Genomic DNA, 21,854 nt, shown 5'->3' with positions numbered 1-21,854 from the left:
GAACGAGCTCCTGGATTTATTCATCCTTTGAATTATTCTTTTAGTCCCTCTGTCATTTAATTCTGCCCTGATATTGATTATTTCATCCCTATTTTTTATTTTTTATTTTCTTTTAAATTTATTTATTTTTAGAGAGGGGGAAGGGAGGGATAAAAAGAGGGAGGGAAACATCAATAGGTGATTGGTTGCCTCTCATGCCTGCAATCCAGGTATATGTCCTGACTGGGAATTGAACTGGCGACCTATCAGTTTGCAGACTGGCGCTCAATCCTATGAGCCACACCAGCTAGGGTTCAGCTCCCCTCTTCAGTTTTTCTGGACATACTCATTGCAGTACTGAGGTACACACACCTCCCTTTCCAAAAAGCCTCAAGTCTTTCATAGTCCTGGCTGACCACAGCCTGCTTCTGCCCCGCCCACCAGGTGCAGATACAGTCCCTCTCTTCCTGGTCCTCTCCTGGTTGACATATGCTGCTGCAGGTATGGGTGCACTGCTGCTTGGGGGGGTTGGGTGTGTGTGTGTGTGTGTCTCTCTCTCTCTCTCTCTCTCTCTCGCCTCGATCTGCCTGGGTTTGGGTCTTCTCTACCCTGAAAGGGGATGGAGCTGCAAAGCTGTGATCTGACCAGGCTCTCTGTGGCTGCAGGCACTACGCACAGAGTATTTTCCCTTCAACCTATAAATTCTCTTTACTGCCCATTATGAAGCATCTTCTGTTTTCCTTGGCTTCCAAACTTCCTATTAGCTAAGATTCCATTGAATGTTCAGTTTAGTATCTGAGTTGGGGGCAAGAGCGAGTGGACTCAGCTTCCACCTCCTTGGCTGCCATCTTCTCCCTCTTAAGCTCCTAAATATTTCACATACATTATGTCACCGAATTCTATAACAACTCTATGAAATATCTTCTGTTCTCTCTTTTCATTGGAGCAGGAAACATGCTCAGGGAGTGTAAGGAACCAGCTCACAGTTTTCAATCGAAGTATCAGAGTCAGGAATGCACCAAGGGTTTCTGGTACCAGAAGCAGAGACTGACTTAGTGCACCCATAGCATCATATTTTTTTTCTTGCCTAATCCATCAGGCTAGGACTTTCAGTACTTTCCCGATAAAATTGCTGAGTGGGCATCCTTGTCTTGTCCCTGATCTTAGAGAAAAAGCGTTCAGTTTTTCACCATAGAGTATAATGTTAGCTGCGGTGTTTATTATGTTGAGAGTGTTTCTTGCATTACTGGTTTGGTGAGTCTTTTTATCATGAAAAGGGTCTTGAATCCAATTAAATTAATTGAAATAATCTTTTTTCCCCTTTATTCAGTTAATGCGTATTATATTGATTGATGTTTATATGTTGATCCATTATTGTATTTCAGGAATGATTCCCACTTGGTCGTGGTATATATAATAATTTTAATAGATTGTTGATTTTGGTTTGCTAGTATTTTGTTGAGGAGTTTTTCATCAATATTAGCAGGAATATTGGTCTGTAGTTTTTCTCTCTTGTAGTGTCTTTATCTGGCTTCGGTGTAAAGGCAATGCTGGCCTCATGGAATGAACTTGGAAGTTCCCTCCTCTTCAAGTTTTCAAAAGAGTTTGAAGAAGATGGGTGTTAACTTTAAATGTTTGATAGAATTTTCCACCAAAGCATCTGGTCTTGGGTTTTTTTTTGCTGGGAAGGTTTTGATTATTGATTTAATTTCCTTACTAGTTTATTGTTCTGTTGAGATTTTCTACTTTTTCATGATTCACTGTTGGAAAGTCGTGTGTTTCTAGAAATTTATCCGTCTGTCTTAGGTTATTAATTTCATTGACATATAATTATTCAAAATATTCTCTTAGAACCTGTTTAGTTTTTTGTGGCATGCATGGTAGTGTAACTTCTTTTATTTCTGACTTTGATTATTTGCCTTATATTTTTTTCTCCTGGTTAATCTAACTCAGAGTTTATCACTTTCTTGATGTTTTAAAAAACCAACTCTTAGTTTTGCTGATCTTTTTTTTTTACTATTGTTCTTCTATTCTGTATATCCTTTTTTCTGTTAGCTTTGGGTTCAGTTCTTTTTTTGGTTCTCGGGGTGTAAAGTTAGGTTGTTAATGAGATCTTTTAAAAATATACATGTTTATAGCTATAAACTTCCCTCTTAACACTACTTTTGCTGCATCACATAAGTTTTGGTATTGTGAGAAATGCTCACATTAAAACGCTGGAACACAGGACTTAAGCAGCAAAGCGAGGCATTTATTCACGAGTCTGCAGAATTGGGCGTATAGCCAGCCAGGGGCATGCACACCCGAAGTAGACAAAGAAAACTGGTTTTATACTAAAGCAATTAGCTCCACCTCCCTAATGCGATTAACTCCCCCTCCCCTCCCCTTCTCCCTGTTTCTCCATTACTGGTTAATCTGGGTTCACAATCTAATGTGATTACTTAATTTACGGTGTGATTAACTAAGGGTAATCTAGTTATAGGTCTATTTCCAACTTATTTGCAACATTATCTAGCTACATCTTCCCATTTCTCTGTGTTTGGTGATGAGAATATTCCTCCTTTTCACCCCAGATATATGTGTGAGGAGCTGTGGAATGTCATTTCCTCGCTTCTTTTCCATGATTCATCTGTTAATTATCTCCTACTGGTTTGAGAGTCACTGGCTGCTTTGTCCCTTACAATGTTTTCGTTTTCATTTATGTGAAACATGATTTCTCTTGAGACTTTTTGACCCATTGGTTGTTTAAGAGTGTGTTGTTTAATTTCCACATGTTTAAAGGTTTTCCAATTTTTTTTTAATATCATGGATTTCTTTTTGTTTCCTTTTTTTTTCTTTTTGATTTTTTATTTTGAGAGTATGTTTGTTAAAGCCAGGGAGAATGAAGCAAGGAAGAGCTTAGGACAGAAGAAGCAACAGGAAAGAGTTTAGGTGGGGTTGCTTTGGCTCATTGAGAAGTCAGGGGAAAGGGGGCCTTGGAGACAGGTTCCGGGGATTAACCCAGGATGAGCTGCTGCTGCCCATTGCTCCCCTGGTTGCAAGTTTTGTGTGTTCCCTAAGAATTTGGGAGATGCAGCCTGTGGGAGGAGAAGGAGAAAAGGGAAAGCGCAGGGGTGCTCCTGACTGGGAGACTTCTGTTGTGGATTTCTAGTTTTGTTCCTTTGTGAGAGGAAAAGATATTTTGTATAATTTCAATATTTAAAAAATTGCAGATACTTGTTTTGTGTCCTAACATGTGGTCTGTCCTGGAGACTGTTACATATACATGAGAGAAGAATGTATATTCTGCTGTTGTTTGATGGAATATTCTGTATATGTCTGCTAGGTTCAGTTGGTGCCTAGTGTTGTTTAAGTCTTCTGTTATCGTGTTAATCTTTTGTCTCATTGCTGAAAGTCAGGTAGTGAAGTCTCCTGTTACTGCTGTGTTGCTATTCATTTCTCCTTTCAGTTATGTCCAAATTTGCTTCATGTGTTTAGGAGCTCTGATATTTGCTGCATAGATATTTAAAATTGTTTTATCATCTTGGTGAATTGACCCATATTCTTATGTAATGTCCTTCTTTGTCTCTTAATAGTTTTTGATTGACAGTCTGTTTGGTTTGGTGTTAATGTAACAGAACCCCTGGGCTGCTGCGATTGAAACAGAACCCACGGGCTGTTTAGTTAGGGGCCCGATTGCCTGCCGCCAGAAGCATAATTCGCAATACCAGATTTTAGTGAAAAGAAAAAGAATTGTTTATTTAATAGTTACATAGATTTAGATTATTTGCTGATTTTTGCCATTAAGTCTTATTTAAAAGACGCACAAACAGATAGTTCTGCCTCCCCCTACCAAACCAGGCTAGTTTTAGGAAAGTTAGAGATGTGAGAAACACTCACAATAAAAAAACTGGGACACAGGACTTGAGCAGTAAAGCGAGGCCTTTATTCACGAGTCTGCAGAGCCGGGCGCACCCTCACAGCCAGGAGAATGTGCGCGCCAAGTAGACAAAGATGGCTGCTTTTATAGTCTTAGCTCCCCTACCCCTCTCCTTCTTCCCCGTTTCTCCATTACTGGTTACTCCGAAGTTATAATCTAACACGTTCATCTAAATGCCCCTGTTATGATTTGTAAATATGCTAATGCTGTCAATTCCCTTCTCAGAGATCCTCTAATTACATTTGCTCTTAAGACCCTTTCATTACATTTGCCCTTTGTTACTAATGACTTTCTACTGGTTTGGGAGTCACTATGTCCTTGTTTCTTACAGAGATACTTTTTCCCTACTTCCTAGTGTTAGAAACAAGGTCATAGTGACTCCCAAACCAGTAGCAAAGTCATTGGTAACAAAAGGCAAATGTAATTGAAGGGTCTTAAGGGCAAATGTAATTAAAGGATCTCTGAGAAGGGAGTGGATAACATTAGCATATTCACAAATCACAATAGGGGCATTTAGATGAACGCGTTAGATTGTACCTCCGGAGTATCCAGTCATGGAGAAACGGGGAAGGAGGAGAGGGGAGGGGAAACTAGTTGCGTTAGGGTGGGGAAGCTAATCGCTCTCACTTTAGGGTGGCAATTTCAGGGTGGAGAAAATAATCACTTTAGGGTGGCAATTTCAGGGTGGAGAAAATAATCACTTTAGGGTGGCAATTTCAGGGTGGGGAAGCTAAGACTATAAAACCAGGTTCCTTTGTCTAGTTGGCGCGCACATTCTCCTGGCTATGAGGGTGCGCCCGGCTCTGCAGACTCGTGAATAAAGGCCTCGTTTTACTGCTCAAGTCCTGTGTCCCAGTTTTTATTGTGAGCGTTTCTCACAATTTGGGGGCTCGTCCGGGATCCTCCGCCTGTGTGTGGGAAGGGCTCTGAGCCAAGGTGGGGAGACGCGTCCTACCCGCTTTTGGGTGGCCCGCTTGACCCAGGGCCCACCCGCCTCAGTGTCCGGAAACGACCCGAGACTTCTTGTTGGGACAGCAGTGGATCGACGCAGGGGGAAACAAAAGCAAACACCGCGGCAACCAGGCAACCTCGTGCATGGGCCAAGGTAGGAAAATTGGACTTAAGTACTGCCTTGGTGGTTGGGCATCCTCGGGAAGCTGATTGTGCATGTGGCTGGTACGAGTTGTGCGTGTGGCTGGTATGAGTTGTGTGTGTGGCTGGTACGAGTGTGGAGTGCCTCTCCGCTGGGTCCGCTGTCCCGTGAGGGAGACGGCCGGAGTGCACCTCCGCTGGGTCCGTTAGGTTGAGAACACAGCCGGATTCAGCCACGGGAATCAGCTGAGGATGGGAAATGGAAATTTTAGGCCTAGGGGTGGGGACCAAAAGTAAGGAAGAACAGACAATGGTAAATTATTGTTGTTTCCTTTGGCCAAAGGAACCCATTTAGGGGAAATCTGTCTCCTAGCCCCGATTTGGGTCTGATGAATGTTGGGTTTGTCAAGCTCTGGTCTTATATGTGTGTTCAGCTTTTTTGGATTGTTTGTTTGTTTTTGGAGAAAGAAGAGAGGGGCATCGCTGTGTGGTTGCCTCTCGCTCGTGCCCCCAGTTGGGGATCTGGCGTGTGGCCTGGTCGTGTGCCCTGACTGGGAGTTGAACCGGCGACACTTGGTTCGTGGGCTGGTGCTGGGTCCACTGGGTCACAACAGCCAGGGCCAGGCATCAGCCTTTAAGGAAGAGAGGGAATATGTTCTCTGCTGATCACCACCTACCAGCAGATCCGCAGGTCTCTTCCCTGTAAAAAAGAAAAAGAGAAGGCCTGGGACCCTCTGTCCTGTCTCCCACTGCCTTATAGCCCTGGCCAGCCGGCGGCCAACTGGGCAGAGGCACCGTGGACGGACAGTACAGACAGAAGAGGCCAGGAACACCTAGCAGATACCCCACCAGCATCCGCCCCCATGACACCTACGGCGCTGGTGGCAACTTATCTAAATTAAGAAAGGAATTGAAACAATGTAAGCAAGACCTAAAGAACTTCTCCATTCCCTCAGAGCACCCGGTTTCCCTTTAGGGAAGTCTCCAGGGGTCCAGGACATATTAGATATGTCAAATGCTCCTTCAACAAGCACTGAAGTTAGAAACTTCAAACGCAATATGAAGCGCTTGGTAAAGGACCCCCTTGGACTGGCAGAATAATTAGATCAGTTCCCCGGACCCAGCATATACATGTGGACAGAATTACTGTCTATACTAGACATCTTCAGTGGGGAAGAGAAGGGAGTGATCAGACGGGCTGCTATGAGGATATGGGAAAGGGAACATCCCCCCGGTCAGGAAACTGTCCCGGCCTAACAGAAGTTTCCCAGTATAGACCCTGATTGGGATAACAGGCCGGAGGCTAGGGCTCAAATGAAAGACCTTAGGAGCTTCGTCATCAGGGAAATCAAGGAGTCCGTTCCCCATGCACAGAATGTCTCCAAGGCATTCGAAATACAGCTCCATCAGATCCCTGCAGAAGCTCAGGGACAAAATGAAGTATTCTGGTCTAAATCCAGAGAATGCTGTGGGACAGGGACTCTTAAAAGTCACCATTGTAACAGAAACTAGCCAAATATTTGTAAGAAATTGCAAAAAGTAAGTGAATGGGCCAATTAAAGCAACTGAAAAACTCTTCAGGGAAGTTCAGAAAGTGTATGTTAGGAGAGGAGGAGAATGAGGAAGTAGCCCTCTTTAACTCTCTAAATCCGGGAGACAAAGGAACTGTTTTGGCGCCAAACTGCGCCCAGGTAAAGGCGCCTCCCATGGCACCACCCCTTCCACAGGTAGGGGCGGTTCCCGCGGCAGCATCGGAGGCTCCTGGGGCGCAGCCCCCTCTGCAGGTGAGTGTGGCTTCTGCAGTGCCCACCCATCTGCAGATTCAAGGGACTTCCCTCTCAGCACGCCTTTTGGTTATGACCTCTGAAGTGACTGCAAAGCCAATGACTCCACCTCTGCAGGAGGAGAAATGGGTCTCTCCCTCCAGAGCCTGCATGAAGGTTGTGATTTGGACACTAAGCCTCATAGGTATACTGCCATTTAGGGTAAGCCACGTGAGTGCTCCACCATGGTGGATAAGTCACGTGGGTTTGCCACCATCTTGTGGGTGGTACTTATTGGTGCCACCGACTTCAAAGATGCTGCATGTAATGCTGCCGCCATCTTTGAAGTGGGCAAAATGGTGGGTTAGGTATGCTCTTAAGGTGATGTGTTTTGTTTGCAAAATGGTATATGTCTAAACATTCAAGTCATTGCTGCATGACAGGTGTTTGCAAGGTCTAAGCTTCAGAAAACTGCAGAATATCTACAAATCTAGGGAAATTTTAGCTGCTAAATACTGAGTTTGGGTAGAGTCCTTTACAGTGTGGAAAAGAATTGGAAATGGGTTATGGTTAAATCTGAATGGGTAAATATATGGAAAGTTTGTGAATGTTGCAGAAAGTCTTTGGAAAGTCATAAAAATGTATAGAAAGGTTGTGAAAGTTTTTAAACCTGGGAAAAGGGAAACCTCAACTACTTGTGGTCTAATTGTATGGTTACTGTACCTCTGTATTGGCATTAAGCCATTGGGGACCTATGAAAGGTCATTTGGAATTCCCTGTATTGGTTTGGCATTTAGCTGTTGGAGACCTAGAATTCTCTGAGGCCTAGGAAGGGTCTGGAATTCTCTGTATTGGTACTGGCCATATAATCTGAAAGGAAAATTGAGGTTTCCCAGAGAAAATTAAAAAAACTTCACATGTAGGAAAGTGAACAAAAGAAAGTATAAGGCATGGAAATGCAATTTTAGGGAATATTAGAAGGACAAGAATTTTCCTTCACACTGTATATTTTTCTCCCTACCTGATCCCTCCAGAACTTGGCAATTTAAAGAAGTAAGTAATTACATTAGGTTTCTTTGCATAAAACTAAAAAGACAGTTGCTAATGGTGGTTATGTCAGCCGAGGCTTTGACTGGAATGTCATGCCTGAAGGAGGCATGCTTAGGCTAATGAAAGCCCATGAGGGAAAGGCCTGGCACCTTGGCTGGTTGTGCGGTCCATGGCAATCTTTCTAGGGAAAAAAACGAAGATTGCTTCCCTAATAAATGGCTAGGAAGAAACTTAAGGCACAATGGAAAACCCAAAGGATTTGGGAAAGCATGGGTTTTACAGGCAAGGCCAGATGGCAGGTGTGTGGCTCAGCTTCTTGCCCAGGGGGCAGACTGAAGGTCAACCTGAAGAGTCTTTGTATAAGTTCCAGCAAAGCAGACTTAAAAAATCTTATGTGGTCAATCACTGCTCTTGTTGTGTTTATGCAAATGAACAGGCTAAATTAAAACTGGACTTAATGCAGTCCCTTTAATAACAAGGAGGGTAATCTTAAGGAGAAAAATCGTGATTTGAGGAAAATCACAATGATCAGTGGTAGACTATAAACTAGTGCAGCTGTGTCTATAAAGTTTATTTTAATTAAAAGTTTGTTTTCATTCAAAAGTTAAACCAGGTCTGTGACATTATCAATAATGCTTAATTTACAGGCAAGAAGAATGTCAAATGCCTTGCAACTGGATGTCTTCCCAATAAGACAGTCTTGCAAATTTAGAAATTGGTTTGTGAATTGTGTTGTGTGAATAAACATGTGTGTGTTCTTTCTGTTTTCATAGGATATAAGCCTATAATCTCATTACCTGAGTGATTGTCTGTACATAGAAGCCTCACTTAAGAAGCCCATCTGCATTGCTGCCTCCTGAGACTCAACAGTTTGGCTGAACTAAGTGGTTGGGTTGGCGAAGTATGGGTTGGTCAGTGGGCTTCACTTTAAACTGGTCTCTCTTTTGCTTAAAATAACTTTCACCAAGGAGCTCCTTCCCGAAACTGCCAGCCTCTCCAGTGCAACCCTCTTCTTCTGACACTGAACCAGCCACAGACCTTAAGTCAGGAACCCCATGTGGCTGCCAGAGTTTATGGCCTAAAAGCTAATGTATCTGACATAAATCCAGTAGGGTGGCTAGGTCTTCAATAGGTCTTCACTTAGTGACAACTACTCCTTCCCTAGAAAATCTAACTTCTCTCAGCTACACCTCAGAAAAGACTCCAGAATAATCCAGCCAACGTAAAAGTTTTTAAGGTATTAGATCTCAGACAAACCTTAGAGATAGAGACTGGGTACGGAGACGCAAATGCTTGGGTAGAATGGGTCAAATTTGCTGTTAATTCCCTGAATAAAAGCAACTGTTATGCTTGTACCACAGGGAGACCCCAGGCACAGGTCGTACCATTTCCACTAGGTTGGGACTCTGACCCCTCGGGAATGGCCTGTATGCTCGCTCTCTACCAGGATGAGAATGCATGGGGAAACGGGACTTGCAGAAGCTTGTCTCTCCTCTTCCCTCTATAAGGAGTAATGGGACTCAATCCCTCCCTTCATACTCAGTGGGGCCCATGAATTACTCTTCTTGCCTCTCTAGGTGGGAAGCAAATTTGGGTACCCCTGCGGAAGAACTCCTAACGTGTACTCATACCAGAAATGCGAGCCACCTTCACAGTGGGGCCGGCGACTATATTCCCCTCCAAGTCCCCAGAGCAGATGTCTGGTGGTATTGTGGGCAAAGGAGTCTCTGGAAAATCCTACCTGACAGGTGGAGTGGAACCTGTGCCCTGGTTCAATTGGCTATCCCATTTACCCTAGCATTTCCAAAACTGGTCCAGACTAGACTGCCCCTGTTAGGGAAAGAGGTCAGTAGTGCCTGGTGGATCCTTTGATCTTCATATCTATATTGACGCAATTGGGGTCCCCAGAGGAGTTCCAAATGAGTTTAAAGCTAGAAATCAAATAGCAGCAGGGTTTGAGTCAGTGCTCTTCTGTTGATTTATTTATTAAATGCCACCAGTTGAGTGGCTTGGGAGAACAGGATGGCACTGGATATGATGCTGGCAGAAAAGGGAGGTGTATGTGTAATGCTTGGGGGGCAGTGTTGCACCTTTATCCCTAATAATACGACCCCTGATGGATCTATTACTAAGGCTCTGCAGGAACTTAGCAAATGAGCTAGTGGAAAACTCAGGTATTGAGAATCCCATAACAGGATGGTTAGAAAATTGGTTTGGCAACTGGAAAGGAATAATCTCATCAGCTCTGGTATCCCTCATAGTGGTAACAGGCGTCCTCACAGCTTTAGGCTGCTGTATTCCATGCATCAGAGGTTTAGTTCAAAGACTAATTGAGACTGCACTAACTAAACAGATGCAGCAACTTTTCATAATCTCCTCCTCCGAGAGACCAAAGGGAATCCTAACCATGAGGAAGAAAGTCAAGAAATCCTCCTTAAATTTGGAGGAATAAATAGAATGGTTTGAGTAGTCAATTTTCCAAAAGAGACAGGGGGAAATTGTTAGAAACAAGGTCATAGTGACTCCCAAACCAGTAGCAAAGTCATTGGTAACAAAAGGCAAATGTAATTGAAGGGTCTTAAGGGCAAATGTAATTAAAGGATCTCTGAGAAGGGAGTGGATAACATTAGCATATTCACAAATCACAATAGGGGCATTTAGATGAACGCGTTAGATTGTACCTCCGGAGTATCCAGTCATGGAGAAACGGGGAAGGAGGAGAGGGGAGGGGAAACTAGTTGCGTTAGGGTGGGGAAGCTAATCGCTCTCACTTTAGGGTGGCAATTTCAGGGTGGAGAAAATAATCACTTTAGGGTGGCAATTTCAGGGTGGGGAAGCTAAGACTATAAAACCAGGTTCCTTTGTCTAGTTGGCGCGCACATTCTCCTGGCTATGAGGGTGCGCCCGGCTCTGCAGACTCGTGAATAAAGGCCTCGTTTTACTGCTCAAGTCCTGTGTCCCAGTTTTTATTGTGAGCGTTTCTCACACTAGGCACAGTTCAGCTTTACCAGTAGCTGCCAATCATTTGATCCTGACTGGGGAGGTTTTGCCTGTGTTGTGGTGCCTGCCAGCTTTTAATGCAGAACCGCGTTGTAAACTGCATGGAGTTCTCCCTTTCCTTTCCAAAACCGTATGGGTGTTTCCCCCTTCTCAAAGCCGCGTGGTGTTCATCAAAAAATGTCTGCCGCTTATTTTTAAATCCCTGACTGTGTCCTGTGATGCAGTGGGCATGGTAACCAGTTTTGACCATTCACAGAACCTTACACAGGCTCTGTGTGCTCTTTCTGTACCATCCCATGGTCCAAAAACCCCTCCCATCTTCTTGGGGCCTTGGAAGTATCAAAGCCATTTGTGTAACAAAGACACAGGCATGTGAAGCCATCTTAAAAGCTGTTTCCTTTCCCCATCCCCCAACCAGCAGGCTCTGGGGATTTTTGGAGACCCCTACTCTGTAACATTTTCAGTTTTGTACCCCGAGGATTTAAGTGTCTGGCTTGTAGTGAGAAGTAAAAAAATGTTTGTTGAAACCCTGGCTGCTGTGGCTCAGTGGATTGAGCGTCGGCCTGCAAGCCAAGTGTCGCTGGTTCGATTCCCAGTCAGGGCACATGACCAGGTTGCACGTCAGGTCCCCAGTTGGGGGCGCGAGTGAGAGGCAACCACACAGTGATGTTTCTCTCCCTCTCTTTCTCCTTTCCCCTCTCTCTAAAAACAAACAAATAAATAATTTAAAAAAGAATTTTAAAAAAATGTTTGTTGAAAATTAGTGCATTTTCATTAGTGAATACTTAGATAGCTCATGCCATGATCTTGGTTCTTGAGCTTGAACACATATAACAATCTTAGGAATAGGTGGCTTTAGAATCTGTCCCTCTTTTTTTTCTCAAACCTTTGGAGATGTATACATTAATACCTTCACCAACAAATGAAAATACTTCCTTTCTTCTTGAAGGTTTGCCCTGAGGTATTTCAAGGACACTTCTCCAGTCTTTCAAAGACTCTTCCTAGAGAGTTCAGATGCTAATCCAGTCCGCTTTGGACGCAGGCGGATGAAGCTTCGGGACCTAATGGAAGCAGCCTACAAGTTTCTGCAGCAAGAGCAGTCTGTATTCCGGGAGCTCTGGGACTGGAGTGTGTGTGTCCCTCTCCTCAGAAGCCATGACACCTTGGTGCGCTGGTGCGTAGCTGTACTTCTAGTGTGGGGTTGGTGAGGGAGTGTAGAATTGTGTACATGAAGGAAAGGAAACCATTTAATGTTTGTTGTCTTTGTGCTGTGCCTTTTGGGTTCTTATTTCCTTGCTTTTAATCATGTACCACATCAGAGGAAAATGAGATGATGTGAATGGAGTTTCACCTTTTTCATGTTTTGTCAAGTGAATTCATTCAATGTGTTATGTTCTATAAGATTTCCTTTTTGAGTTTGCAGTTGGCTACCAAATTTTCTTTTTTTCTTTAGAATCACCTGCAAGCTGTGAGTTCACATACTTTGGTTTTCTCTAGGTACACAGCCCATTGTCTTGCTGTGGTAACTTATATGAATGAAGAGCACAAGTTATCATTCCTTAAGAAGATTTTTAATAGTGAGGAACTTATCCATTTCAGGCTGAGGTAAGCAGGAATATTTCTGGAGATCTTGATGCAGCTCTACTCTGGCTTGAAGTCATTCATGAGATCCTTATTTCATTTAGGTTACTAGAAGAGGCCCAGCTGCAGGACTTGGAGAAGGCCTTGATTTTGGCCAATCCAGAAACTTCCCTGTGGCGTAAGGAGAAGGAGCTGCAGTACTTACAGGGATACCTTGTTTCAGCTGACTTGTGTTCCAGGGTGACTGCTGTCTGTGGTGTGGTTTTGCCTGGGCAGCCACCAATCCCTGGAGAGCAGGTATGTTGGCCTCAGGAGGGCGTGTGCCTTCTTCCCCCTCCGAAACACTTATAACACAGAGCCAAATCGAGTTTGTCGAATTGCTGTTTCATTTATAAAAGATATATTAGGAGAAATGTACCTCTCTGATTTTCTTTTTGTTCCTATTAAATTAGAAATAGTAACTGCTTGTGTGATGCTCTTAACTTTAGTAAAGCACTTTCATATATTCTCTATTTTACATGTTATGACAGCTATGTGAAATTGGGTGGTGCATATTATGGTACCATATTAATGTAAAACAAAGGCAGACTGACTTTCCCAGAGACCCTTGGGCACTTCCGCAGACACAGGGGTAGGTCCAGGTATCAGTCCCAGCTGCCTCTTTTTATGAGAGTTTTCTCTTTGTGATGGGGGAGGCTGGGATCTGCAGAGAACGTCCCGCTGCCATATGAAATGGCCTTTGAAGAATGTGGCTCCAGACCACACTTTGTAAAGGCTTATAGTTCATAATCTGACTCCATAATCTGGAACCATTGGGAGCCAGTCAGTTTCTGTTTTCCCCCAGCAGTCTTTAATCAGTTGTCATTTGGGTCAGACTCACCCAGTTGTCTTCTTGGAATAAGTCCTGAGTTGGATCGTTCCTTGAACCATAGGTTTGTCACTGGGTAGTACAGTTAAAAAAAATTGAGTACAATACACATATAAAAAAGCATGTTTTAAGTGTACATTTCAGTGATAATTCATAAACTGACTATATCTTTGTAACCAGCACCCCAAAGTTCTCTAGTCACTGAGACACCTTCCTCACCCTTTAACCATTCTCCTAATATAGATTATGTTTGGAGCATAAGAATTGTAATATAGGGAAGGATTCTGGTTGGGATGGGCTTATTTTTGGGTAGCAGTGGCAGGGCACTGGGGCAGAGTGCATAATTGTGCTGTGGCCCAGCCCACCTGCTAAATTGTTAGATTAAACTGCTCTTCAGAAAGTTGGAAAGAACTTCCAGCTTTGAATCTTATTTCGTCTTCAAATCTTTAGGGGACTAGCCATGTTGAAGAAGTTACTAGTTTTTAAAAGTTTATAATCATTCCACTTTTCCAAGAGATCATTTTTTCTTATATTAGGTGTATTATTACTTAAATTTTTTAAAAAATTGTGGTAGGTTACACATAACATTTACCATCTTAAACATTTTTAAGTGTATGTGTTAGTGGTTTTGACTTTATTTACATTGTTATGCAAATAAATGCCAGAACTTGTTATCTTGCAAAATTGAAACTCTGTACCAATTAAACATATTGGGTATATTATTTTATAATTTTTAACTTTTTGTTATGGAAAATGTCAAACACATTCCAAAATAGAAACACTGGTGTAATGAACCCCCATGTACCTTCCCATCACTTATATCAGTAATTATAAATTCATGATTAATTATGTTTCTTTTATATTTCTACACACTTACCTCACACCATATTATTTTGAAATCCACTTCCAGATGGTTCATATCTAAGTATTTTAGTATATATGTAAAAGAAAAGCACTAAAAAAACCCTGTATTCTTTGTTATATCTGAAAAAAAATGTTAGTTTTATAATATAAAACATATTTACCTGATTGTCTTAGAAATGTACTGTGTACATTTATTTATTTATTTATTTTGAGAGAGAGAAACCTGAATTTGTTTCACTTATTTATGCATTCATTGGTTGATTTTTGTGCATGCTGTGACCGGTAAAGGAACCCAAAACCTTGGCATATTGGGGCGATGCTCTAATCAACTGAGCTACCCAGTCAGAGCTATTGTGTACATTTTTATTTTAGATATGAAATCCTAGAATATGGCAGTAGGAAAGGAAAGGAAATAGTATGTCCCACCCACTGTGTGTCAGCTTTTTTGGCTTCCTGAACTTTGGGAGACTTTTTCTTAAATTTGTTAGTGTATTTTTCCCTTCCTCCCACCAAGGCAGGTGTTGAGGGAGGAAGAAAGACAAGAAAAAAGTCACATCCTTCCTTTGGGTAACATACTTACTGTTATTATACTTCTGGTAGTACTAATTTATTGGCAGAGATTTATGTAAAGGTCAGTGGAAACATTGTAGAAATTTAATTAACCTGTGCCTTTTGGATAAAGGACACATTTTTGACATGCCTTTTAATTTCTCACTTGCCTCCTTAGGCTAGTGATAGGAGTTCTTTTCGTGAACAGGAGCTGGCCTTCAGATCTTACGTGCTGGTTGAGTCAGTCTGCAAAAATCTTCAGACCCTGGCTATGGCTGTGGCTTCTCAGAATGCTGTGTTGTTGGAAGGACCAATAGGATGTGGCAAAACTTCCTTAGTGGAACATTTAGCTGCAATGACAGGTAGAAAGAAGCCCCCTCAGCTCCTCAAAGTCCAGCTTGGAGATCAGACCGACAGTAAGGTAATTAGGAAATGGCAAGTTTTGGTGGATTAGCATGCTTGTAAATATTTGGGTTAAGGTATTGTTTTTGCTAAGGGACTATGAGAATAGTTATTAGTCTTTCATAAATGATGGGACCAAGCTCTAAAAATTGCAGGTGCTTACTTATGTGCCTATAGAAGTTTAATGAAATTAATCAAAGGATGTAGCAGTGGCACCTCAGGTGTGTGATTTGGGGAATTACTTTATCCTCTTTCTGCAGATGCTGTTGGGACTGTATCGCTGCACAGATGTCCCAGGAGAGTTTGTGTGGCAGCCTGGCACCCTGACACAGGCAGTCACGAAGGGACACTGGATCCTACTGGAGGATATTGACTACGCTCCCTTAGATGTGGTATGGTCTAATTAATCACTAATTTCCTGTCTTTGAAGAGCATTTTGTTAGTGATTCTGGTGAATGAATTAAACATAGGCATTTGATTAGAGATGTGTTGTAAGAAAATCATTCATGGTTGCCTATCTAATCTGGGTTGAGCTTTTGGATTACTTGACTGGTTTCTTGTTTAATAGGAATTGATAAAATTTTGCTTGTACTGTTTCATTTAGTAGTTGAATATGTGACCAATTTTACAAAAGTTTAGCTAAGTACATTCTTTGATGAATAAGTCCAGATTCAAAGCCTATCGGACGATTTCTGTCTTGATCTCCTTTTGGCAGTGGTAAAAATCAGAAAATTCCTGTACTTTGAGTTCCATTTTGTGCAGACAATTCCCCTTCTGTTAATACATTTGTTTCCAGAAGGTGTGTTGTTCAGTTGATTTAAACCTAATTGTCATTATAGTGAAGATATGTTTACTTAAAAAGATACATGGATTCCTTGATTATTATTTAGTTGTTTCCAGAACTTCTCAGCTAATATATATTTTTAAAGATCTTATTTATTTTCAAAACTATTTTATTCATTTATTTTTAGAGAGAGGGTAAAGGAGTGAGAAAGAGGGAGAGCAACACATATCAGTTGCCTCTCACATGCCCCCAACTGGGGACATGGACTGCAACCCAGGCATGTTCCCCATCTGGGAATCAAACCAGCGTCCCTGTGGTCCATAGGCCGGTGATGAATCCACTGAGGTGCACCAGCCAGGGCCAGATTTTATTTATTTACTTTTAGAGAGAGGGGAAGGGAGGGAGAAAAGAAAGGGAGAGAAACATCAGTGTGTGAGGGAGACATCTATTGGTTGCCTCTCGCACACCCTCAGCTGGGTACCTGTCCTGCAATTCAGGCATGTGCCCCAACTGGGAATTGAACTGGTGACCTTTTGATTTGCAGTATGACGCCCTATCCACTGGGCTACACCAATCAGGACTCAGCTAATACTGGGTTGGCCAAAAAGTCTGTATGCTTTTTTCCATAAAATAAAGACCCGTTTTTCATTTTCACCAATAACATTATTGATTTGGATATTTCAGTATGTTTGCTATCTTCCATGTGGTGTAGCATCGATTGTTCACAATTAATGTCTCGATTTGATCGCTTTCAACTTCAACTGGCCTACCCATATGTGGAACATTGCTGAACAAGATCTCCAGCACAAATCTTTGCAAACCACTTTTGACACATTCAGTCATAGCACCTTCTCCATACACTGCACAAAACTTCTTTTGTGTTTCGGTTGGATTTTTACCTTTCTTGAAATAATAAAGCATAATATACTGAAAATGTGTATTTTCTTCCATCTTCAATATTAAAATGGCTACACAAAAATGCACCAGTTTTGATAATTAAAAAAAAAAAATTCACACTGATATGATAGCTGTCCCAATACAATCTAACAAAATTGTTCTGAATGAAGTTCAAGACAGCTAGGCATTACTAGAGCCATCTTATGGAAAAAACCAAATTTTTGGCCAACTCAATATTTTAAGGCAATTTTTATAGCTCTCCTTCAGGATGATTTTTTATTTTTATGCATTTTTTTTTTAGTTTTAAGTTTTGGAGTTGCCCCTATATTATTTTGGGTTTTCCTTTCAGCTCCCAGCCATGTATGAAATAATGATAATTATGCCTGATATTTTTCTATGCTCTCCAGCTCGCTGATCCAATCCTCTGCTTTATCTAGCCTGCTTTTGATTCCTTCTGTGCTCTTCAATTCAGAAATTGTGTTGTTCATTTCCTCCTGGCTCTTATTGATTATTTCTTTTTTTTTTTAATGTTTTTTATTGATTATATTGTTACAACAGTTCCAATTTTCTCCCCCTTGTTCCCCTCCACCCAGCACCCCCCTCCCCCAGCAATCCCCCCCAAGTCCATACCCCTGGTTCGTAAAAATTAACTATCCCCCCCCTCTCAAATATTAGGACCCTTATTGATTATTTCTATGTCCTTTTTAATGCTGGTATAGTTCTCAGTAAGTTCCTTGTAGCTTCCTGGGCGTTCTTTGTAGTTCCCCTGGAGTTCTTTGTAGTTTTCTTTGAGCTTGCCAAGCTCATTGAGCTTCCTTATAATCATTATTTTGAATTTCATGTTTGATAGTTTGCTTGCCTCTTATTTCATTTAGCACTCTTTCTTGGGATTCCTCCTTTCTTTTTGATGGGGGATTGTTTCTTTGTCTCCCCACTGTAGGTGACTCCTCTTGTTTGTTTCTGCCTCTTGTTTGTTTCTGCTTCTTAGACTAATCTGCTTTGACTTCCTGTCTTTTGTGGTGTGACCTTCTGTGGTAGGAGACCTGTGGGACTCAGTTCTCTGTGATCTCCTGAACTTCATGCTCTTGGGATGCCCTTTATGATGTTTATTTCTATGACTGATATTTTTTGAACCCTCTACCTTGGCTTTCTGTTTAGTTTCAAACTTTCCCTATAAACTCAGGTTCCTCTAGATCCATATGTGTAGTTCACACCTCGCTTGAAAAAATCTGTTTGAATGTTCCTAAGGCAGTGCAAGTTCAAGTTGTCAAAAAGGAGATTTGTCTGCTCTTTCTCAGAACAGCTTTTTCTGTTCACAGTTACCAAGCCAGAAGTTTGATGTCTCCCTCTTCTAGTCTCTCCTTCAGTCTTACATTGCTTAGACTTTTTCCTTCTCTCTCTGTTCTCTTCTCTCCTATCCCACTGCCTTAGCACAGGGCTTCTTCTGTCTTTCCTTTCTTCCTTTGTTCCTCTTACTTCTCTTACCTGTTTTTTTTCACCTTTCTTGCTCCAGGCTAGCTTCTTTTAGCTTATCTTCCATAGTGTTGCACAGTTGCTTTTCTAAAATAAAAAATGTAATGTTTTCTCCCGGGCTAAAATCCTCTCAATAACTTTCATGAAAAAACTCAAATTATTTAGTTCAACACAAGAGGCCTTTTCTCATCTATCTAGAAGCCTTGTAGTTTTCCACTTCATATGCACATTCTGCCCTAACCATAACAGCATCCTCCCATGCCTCACTGTTAGGCATGTACATTTTTATTCATTTGAATATTTTGCCTGGAGTGTATGTGCATTTGTCTCCCAGCAAACCTGGCTAGTTCCTACTCACTTTTAAGGCTGAGTGAACGCCATTTCCTCTGGGATGGCTTCATTTCCCTGCTTCTTAACCACTCCATGCCGATTTACAGCTACATACTCTCTCTCCTCTGCCTTTGTACATCCCTGCAGTCCCACTGGTCTTGCTCTTTGGTGCTTTGCATAGCTATCTCTCATCAAATGTTACGCTGTAAAGCCTCAGCTGTGTCTGGATTTTTAGTGTCTTGGTTGGTTCTGGTCCATAGTAGGCACTCAGTGAATGCTGAATGAATATTCCGTTCTGCTGGAGTATAGGGGGCCCAGCCTTTCCCACCTGCCTTTTGATCCCAGTTCATGCTATGAGAACTGGGGTGTCTTTCAAGGATGTGTTCACTATTTGGAGACAGGGCGTTTTGTTGTTGTTGTTACTTTGTCTCAATAGCTTTATTGGTGGGTTTTGTGGTTTAGGTTTCCGTACTAATCCCTCTCTTGGAGAATGGAGAGCTCTTGATTCCTGGCCAAGATGACTGTCTAAAAGTGGCTCCTGGATTTCAGTTCTTCGCGACCAGGAGGTATGTCACATTAACCTTTCTATTCCCACTGTGGAGCCTCTTCCTCATAAGTTTGCACACGAGAGCGCCAAGTTCGAGGTCCTGGAATAAAGTTCTCTGGGCTGATTTTAAGCAAGGTTAGTTGGAATTGATGACGGATCCAACCTTCTCACTCCTGACTACTTTTAATGTAGGTAATTAATTTAGAAAATAAGGGTCCCCCCCACTTATAAATAATTAACCAGTTAAAAAAAACTTTACCTAATTTTCGTGTTTTCTTAAATTATCAGAGGTGAGACTGTTGTCAGATAGCCCTGGGTTTGGGTCCTGACACTAATACTTTTTACCTGCGTGTACCTTGTTTGTCTGGTTATGATGGGGCTTATAATACCTACTTTACAACTTAATGTAAGTTGTAAAGATGAAGTGAAATGACTTGCATTAAAAACCTGTCATATAGTAAGTGCCAATTAATGGCTAGCCAGGATGATGGTGATAATGACATATAGATTTCAATTGAATATAAGCATCAACAAAGGAATAAAACCTAAGAGAATTTAGTATATGTTCCTGTTTCTAATTTATAATAACATGAAGACAGTGGTTTACTTCCTGCTGCTAGTCTGCACCTGTACAGCTTCTCCAGGCTCTTTAAATTCTCAAGAGTATAACTGTCACATTATATTTAGTGATTATATTAGTGTTTATTACACCTCAGTGAATATTGATTCCCGGATAGAATGTGGCACTAACCTAACCGTTCTCAAGAAACACCTTGCTAGGCCCTATTAATTTTAATAGACCCTGATTTTATTTACAAAGATAGTGAAGTTCTTTTCTGCTAGGAACATTTCCCAGAAAGTCCTGGAACATCATAGAGAGATGTCAGACAAACACGAATTCAGTTCCCGGGTCTGCCATTTTTAGTCGCAGTTGAGTGAGCCAGGGACGTTGTTCTCTTCCTTCTGCGTTAGGAGAAAAGAAGAGCGTGATGCCCTCAGCACACTCACTTCTGAGGATTAAATCAGATGGCTTTGGTGTTAAGTTTGTGGCTTGTCCAGAGTATATGTTTCATGAATATTCCTTCTCTAGAAATTTTATTAATTGTGGATTTGTAGCTTTTGGTAATAAGCGGTGAACTTAAATGCTGTAGGCCTTTCTGTTTCCTAAAGTTATGTCTTAAGGAAGAGAAACGTGTTGTTGAGATCAAAACACCTAATAGAATCATTTGCAGTGACTTGAAAATTAAAGCTCTGCTACTCCCCCTTAGAAAACATTCAGACTTGAGTCAATTGACAAGCCTTTTATTTGTTTTCTGCCCTAGAAGCCCAGCATAGTGGTATCTAGTACCAGAAGGGATGTGAGTTTTATTCGTATGTGAGATAATGTCTAGCAAGAGATAATCAGGGCTGTGAATCAAGATTAAAGTTGGGAGTTTTGTGTGACCTTTTTTTATTATTTTAAAATGCAGACTCTTGAGCTGTGGTGGAAATTGGTATCGACCACTAAATAGTCATGCTACTCTGCTAGACAAATATTGGACCAAAATTCACCTGGATAACATGGATAAGACAGAACTGAGTGAGGTATGTGGTTATTAGAAAGTATTGATGCTTTTCTTTTTTGCTTTTCATTAAAAGTGCCAGACTTACATATAAATAGAGGGAGTAATTTAATAAATCCCAAAATACTCATCAACCTAATGAGCAGCTAACAATTAATATGCTAACATTTTACTCTATTAACTTCATCTAGACTTTTTATTTGCTAATAAATTTGAAAGCAGACCCCATAACATTTTATCTCCAAATACTTTCATGCAGCTCTAAAAATTTAAGGGCATTTTCATATGTTATCACAATAGCATTACTATACCCAATGAAAAAAGTAATTCCTTGGTACCATTTAATTCTCAGTTGTTCCCAAAGCGTCTTTCTACTAAGTTGATTTGTAACTTAATAACTTTTACACTTAACACCTTAATGCACATTTTGACCTGGATATTAATGAAGGTTCAGATGAATTATTTTATAGATTTTATACATTGATTCACTTTGTAGTATCACTGGTTATCCTCGATCATTAAGAGCTACTTCACCTTACTCTGCTAACCCCTCACCTCCGTTCGTATCTGCCTCTTCACTTGGAAAGCTTCCCATTCCCTGATGTTCTATCCTGGACAGTGGCAAATAAAAAAAAACCGGAAAAAGCTTGCTCATGAAATCTCTTAAGAAGCCTTGCCTGTCAGTGTGATTTTACAGCTCTTATACCTTGAGTTTCTCATCTCACTCGACTTCCCAGTTGTGTGTTTCTGTGTCTGATAGGTCATTCTTTCCCTGTCTTGCTGCCCTCGACCAGAAGCTCCTCCAGTAACTTTATTGTGTGCCGCCACCATGCACTCAGTGCCTGGCGCTTTGTAAACATTTGTTGTATGGCTCTGTCGTAATGCAGCTCGCTCTTTTGCAATTACAGATCCTTAAATGTTTAATTTTCAGATTTGAATTCCAGTCTGTTCTTTAAAGGAGAGGACTGAAGTTCACATTCGATGTGATTTATTGGGGATTAAGAGGATGTGAAACTTGAGAGCTACTCTTTTTCTTAGTTTTTGTATTTTGTCTTTAGGTTCATGCAAGAACTTTATTTTTCCTAAATAATTTATTTATTTGTTTATTTTAAGAGATAGGGGAAAGGAGAAAGAGAGGGAGAGAAACATCACTGTGTGGTTGTCTCTCACTCACGCCCCGAACTGGGGACCTGA

General features: G+C 41.4%; 1 protein-coding gene across 1 annotated transcript in view; it reads left to right on the top strand.

Moving 5' to 3' along the window:
* MDN1 (midasin AAA ATPase 1) overlaps positions 1-21,854 on the top strand; it is a 160,646-nt gene that overhangs the window by 15,943 nt on the left and 122,849 nt on the right. Inside the window, exons 3-9 of the mRNA XM_090279673.1 lie at positions 11,753-11,977; positions 12,301-12,408; positions 12,489-12,681; positions 14,844-15,086; positions 15,328-15,459; positions 19,014-19,117; positions 20,568-20,682. Of these exons, the coding sequence (XP_090135799.1) occupies positions 11,753-11,977; positions 12,301-12,408; positions 12,489-12,681; positions 14,844-15,086; positions 15,328-15,459; positions 19,014-19,117; positions 20,568-20,682 (1,120 nt within the window). The remainder of the gene's footprint in view (positions 1-11,752; positions 11,978-12,300; positions 12,409-12,488; positions 12,682-14,843; positions 15,087-15,327; positions 15,460-19,013; positions 19,118-20,567; positions 20,683-21,854) is intronic.

The sequence above is a fragment of the Furipterus horrens genome, unplaced genomic scaffold (assembly GCF_987537825.1).
Source record: "Furipterus horrens unplaced genomic scaffold, mFurHor1.1.pri manual_scaffold_6, whole genome shotgun sequence".
Classification (NCBI taxonomy): domain Eukaryota; kingdom Metazoa; phylum Chordata; class Mammalia; order Chiroptera; family Furipteridae; genus Furipterus; species Furipterus horrens.
Note: the sequence above shows the minus strand (reverse complement) of the source record. Positions and strands in the feature narration are given on the sequence as shown.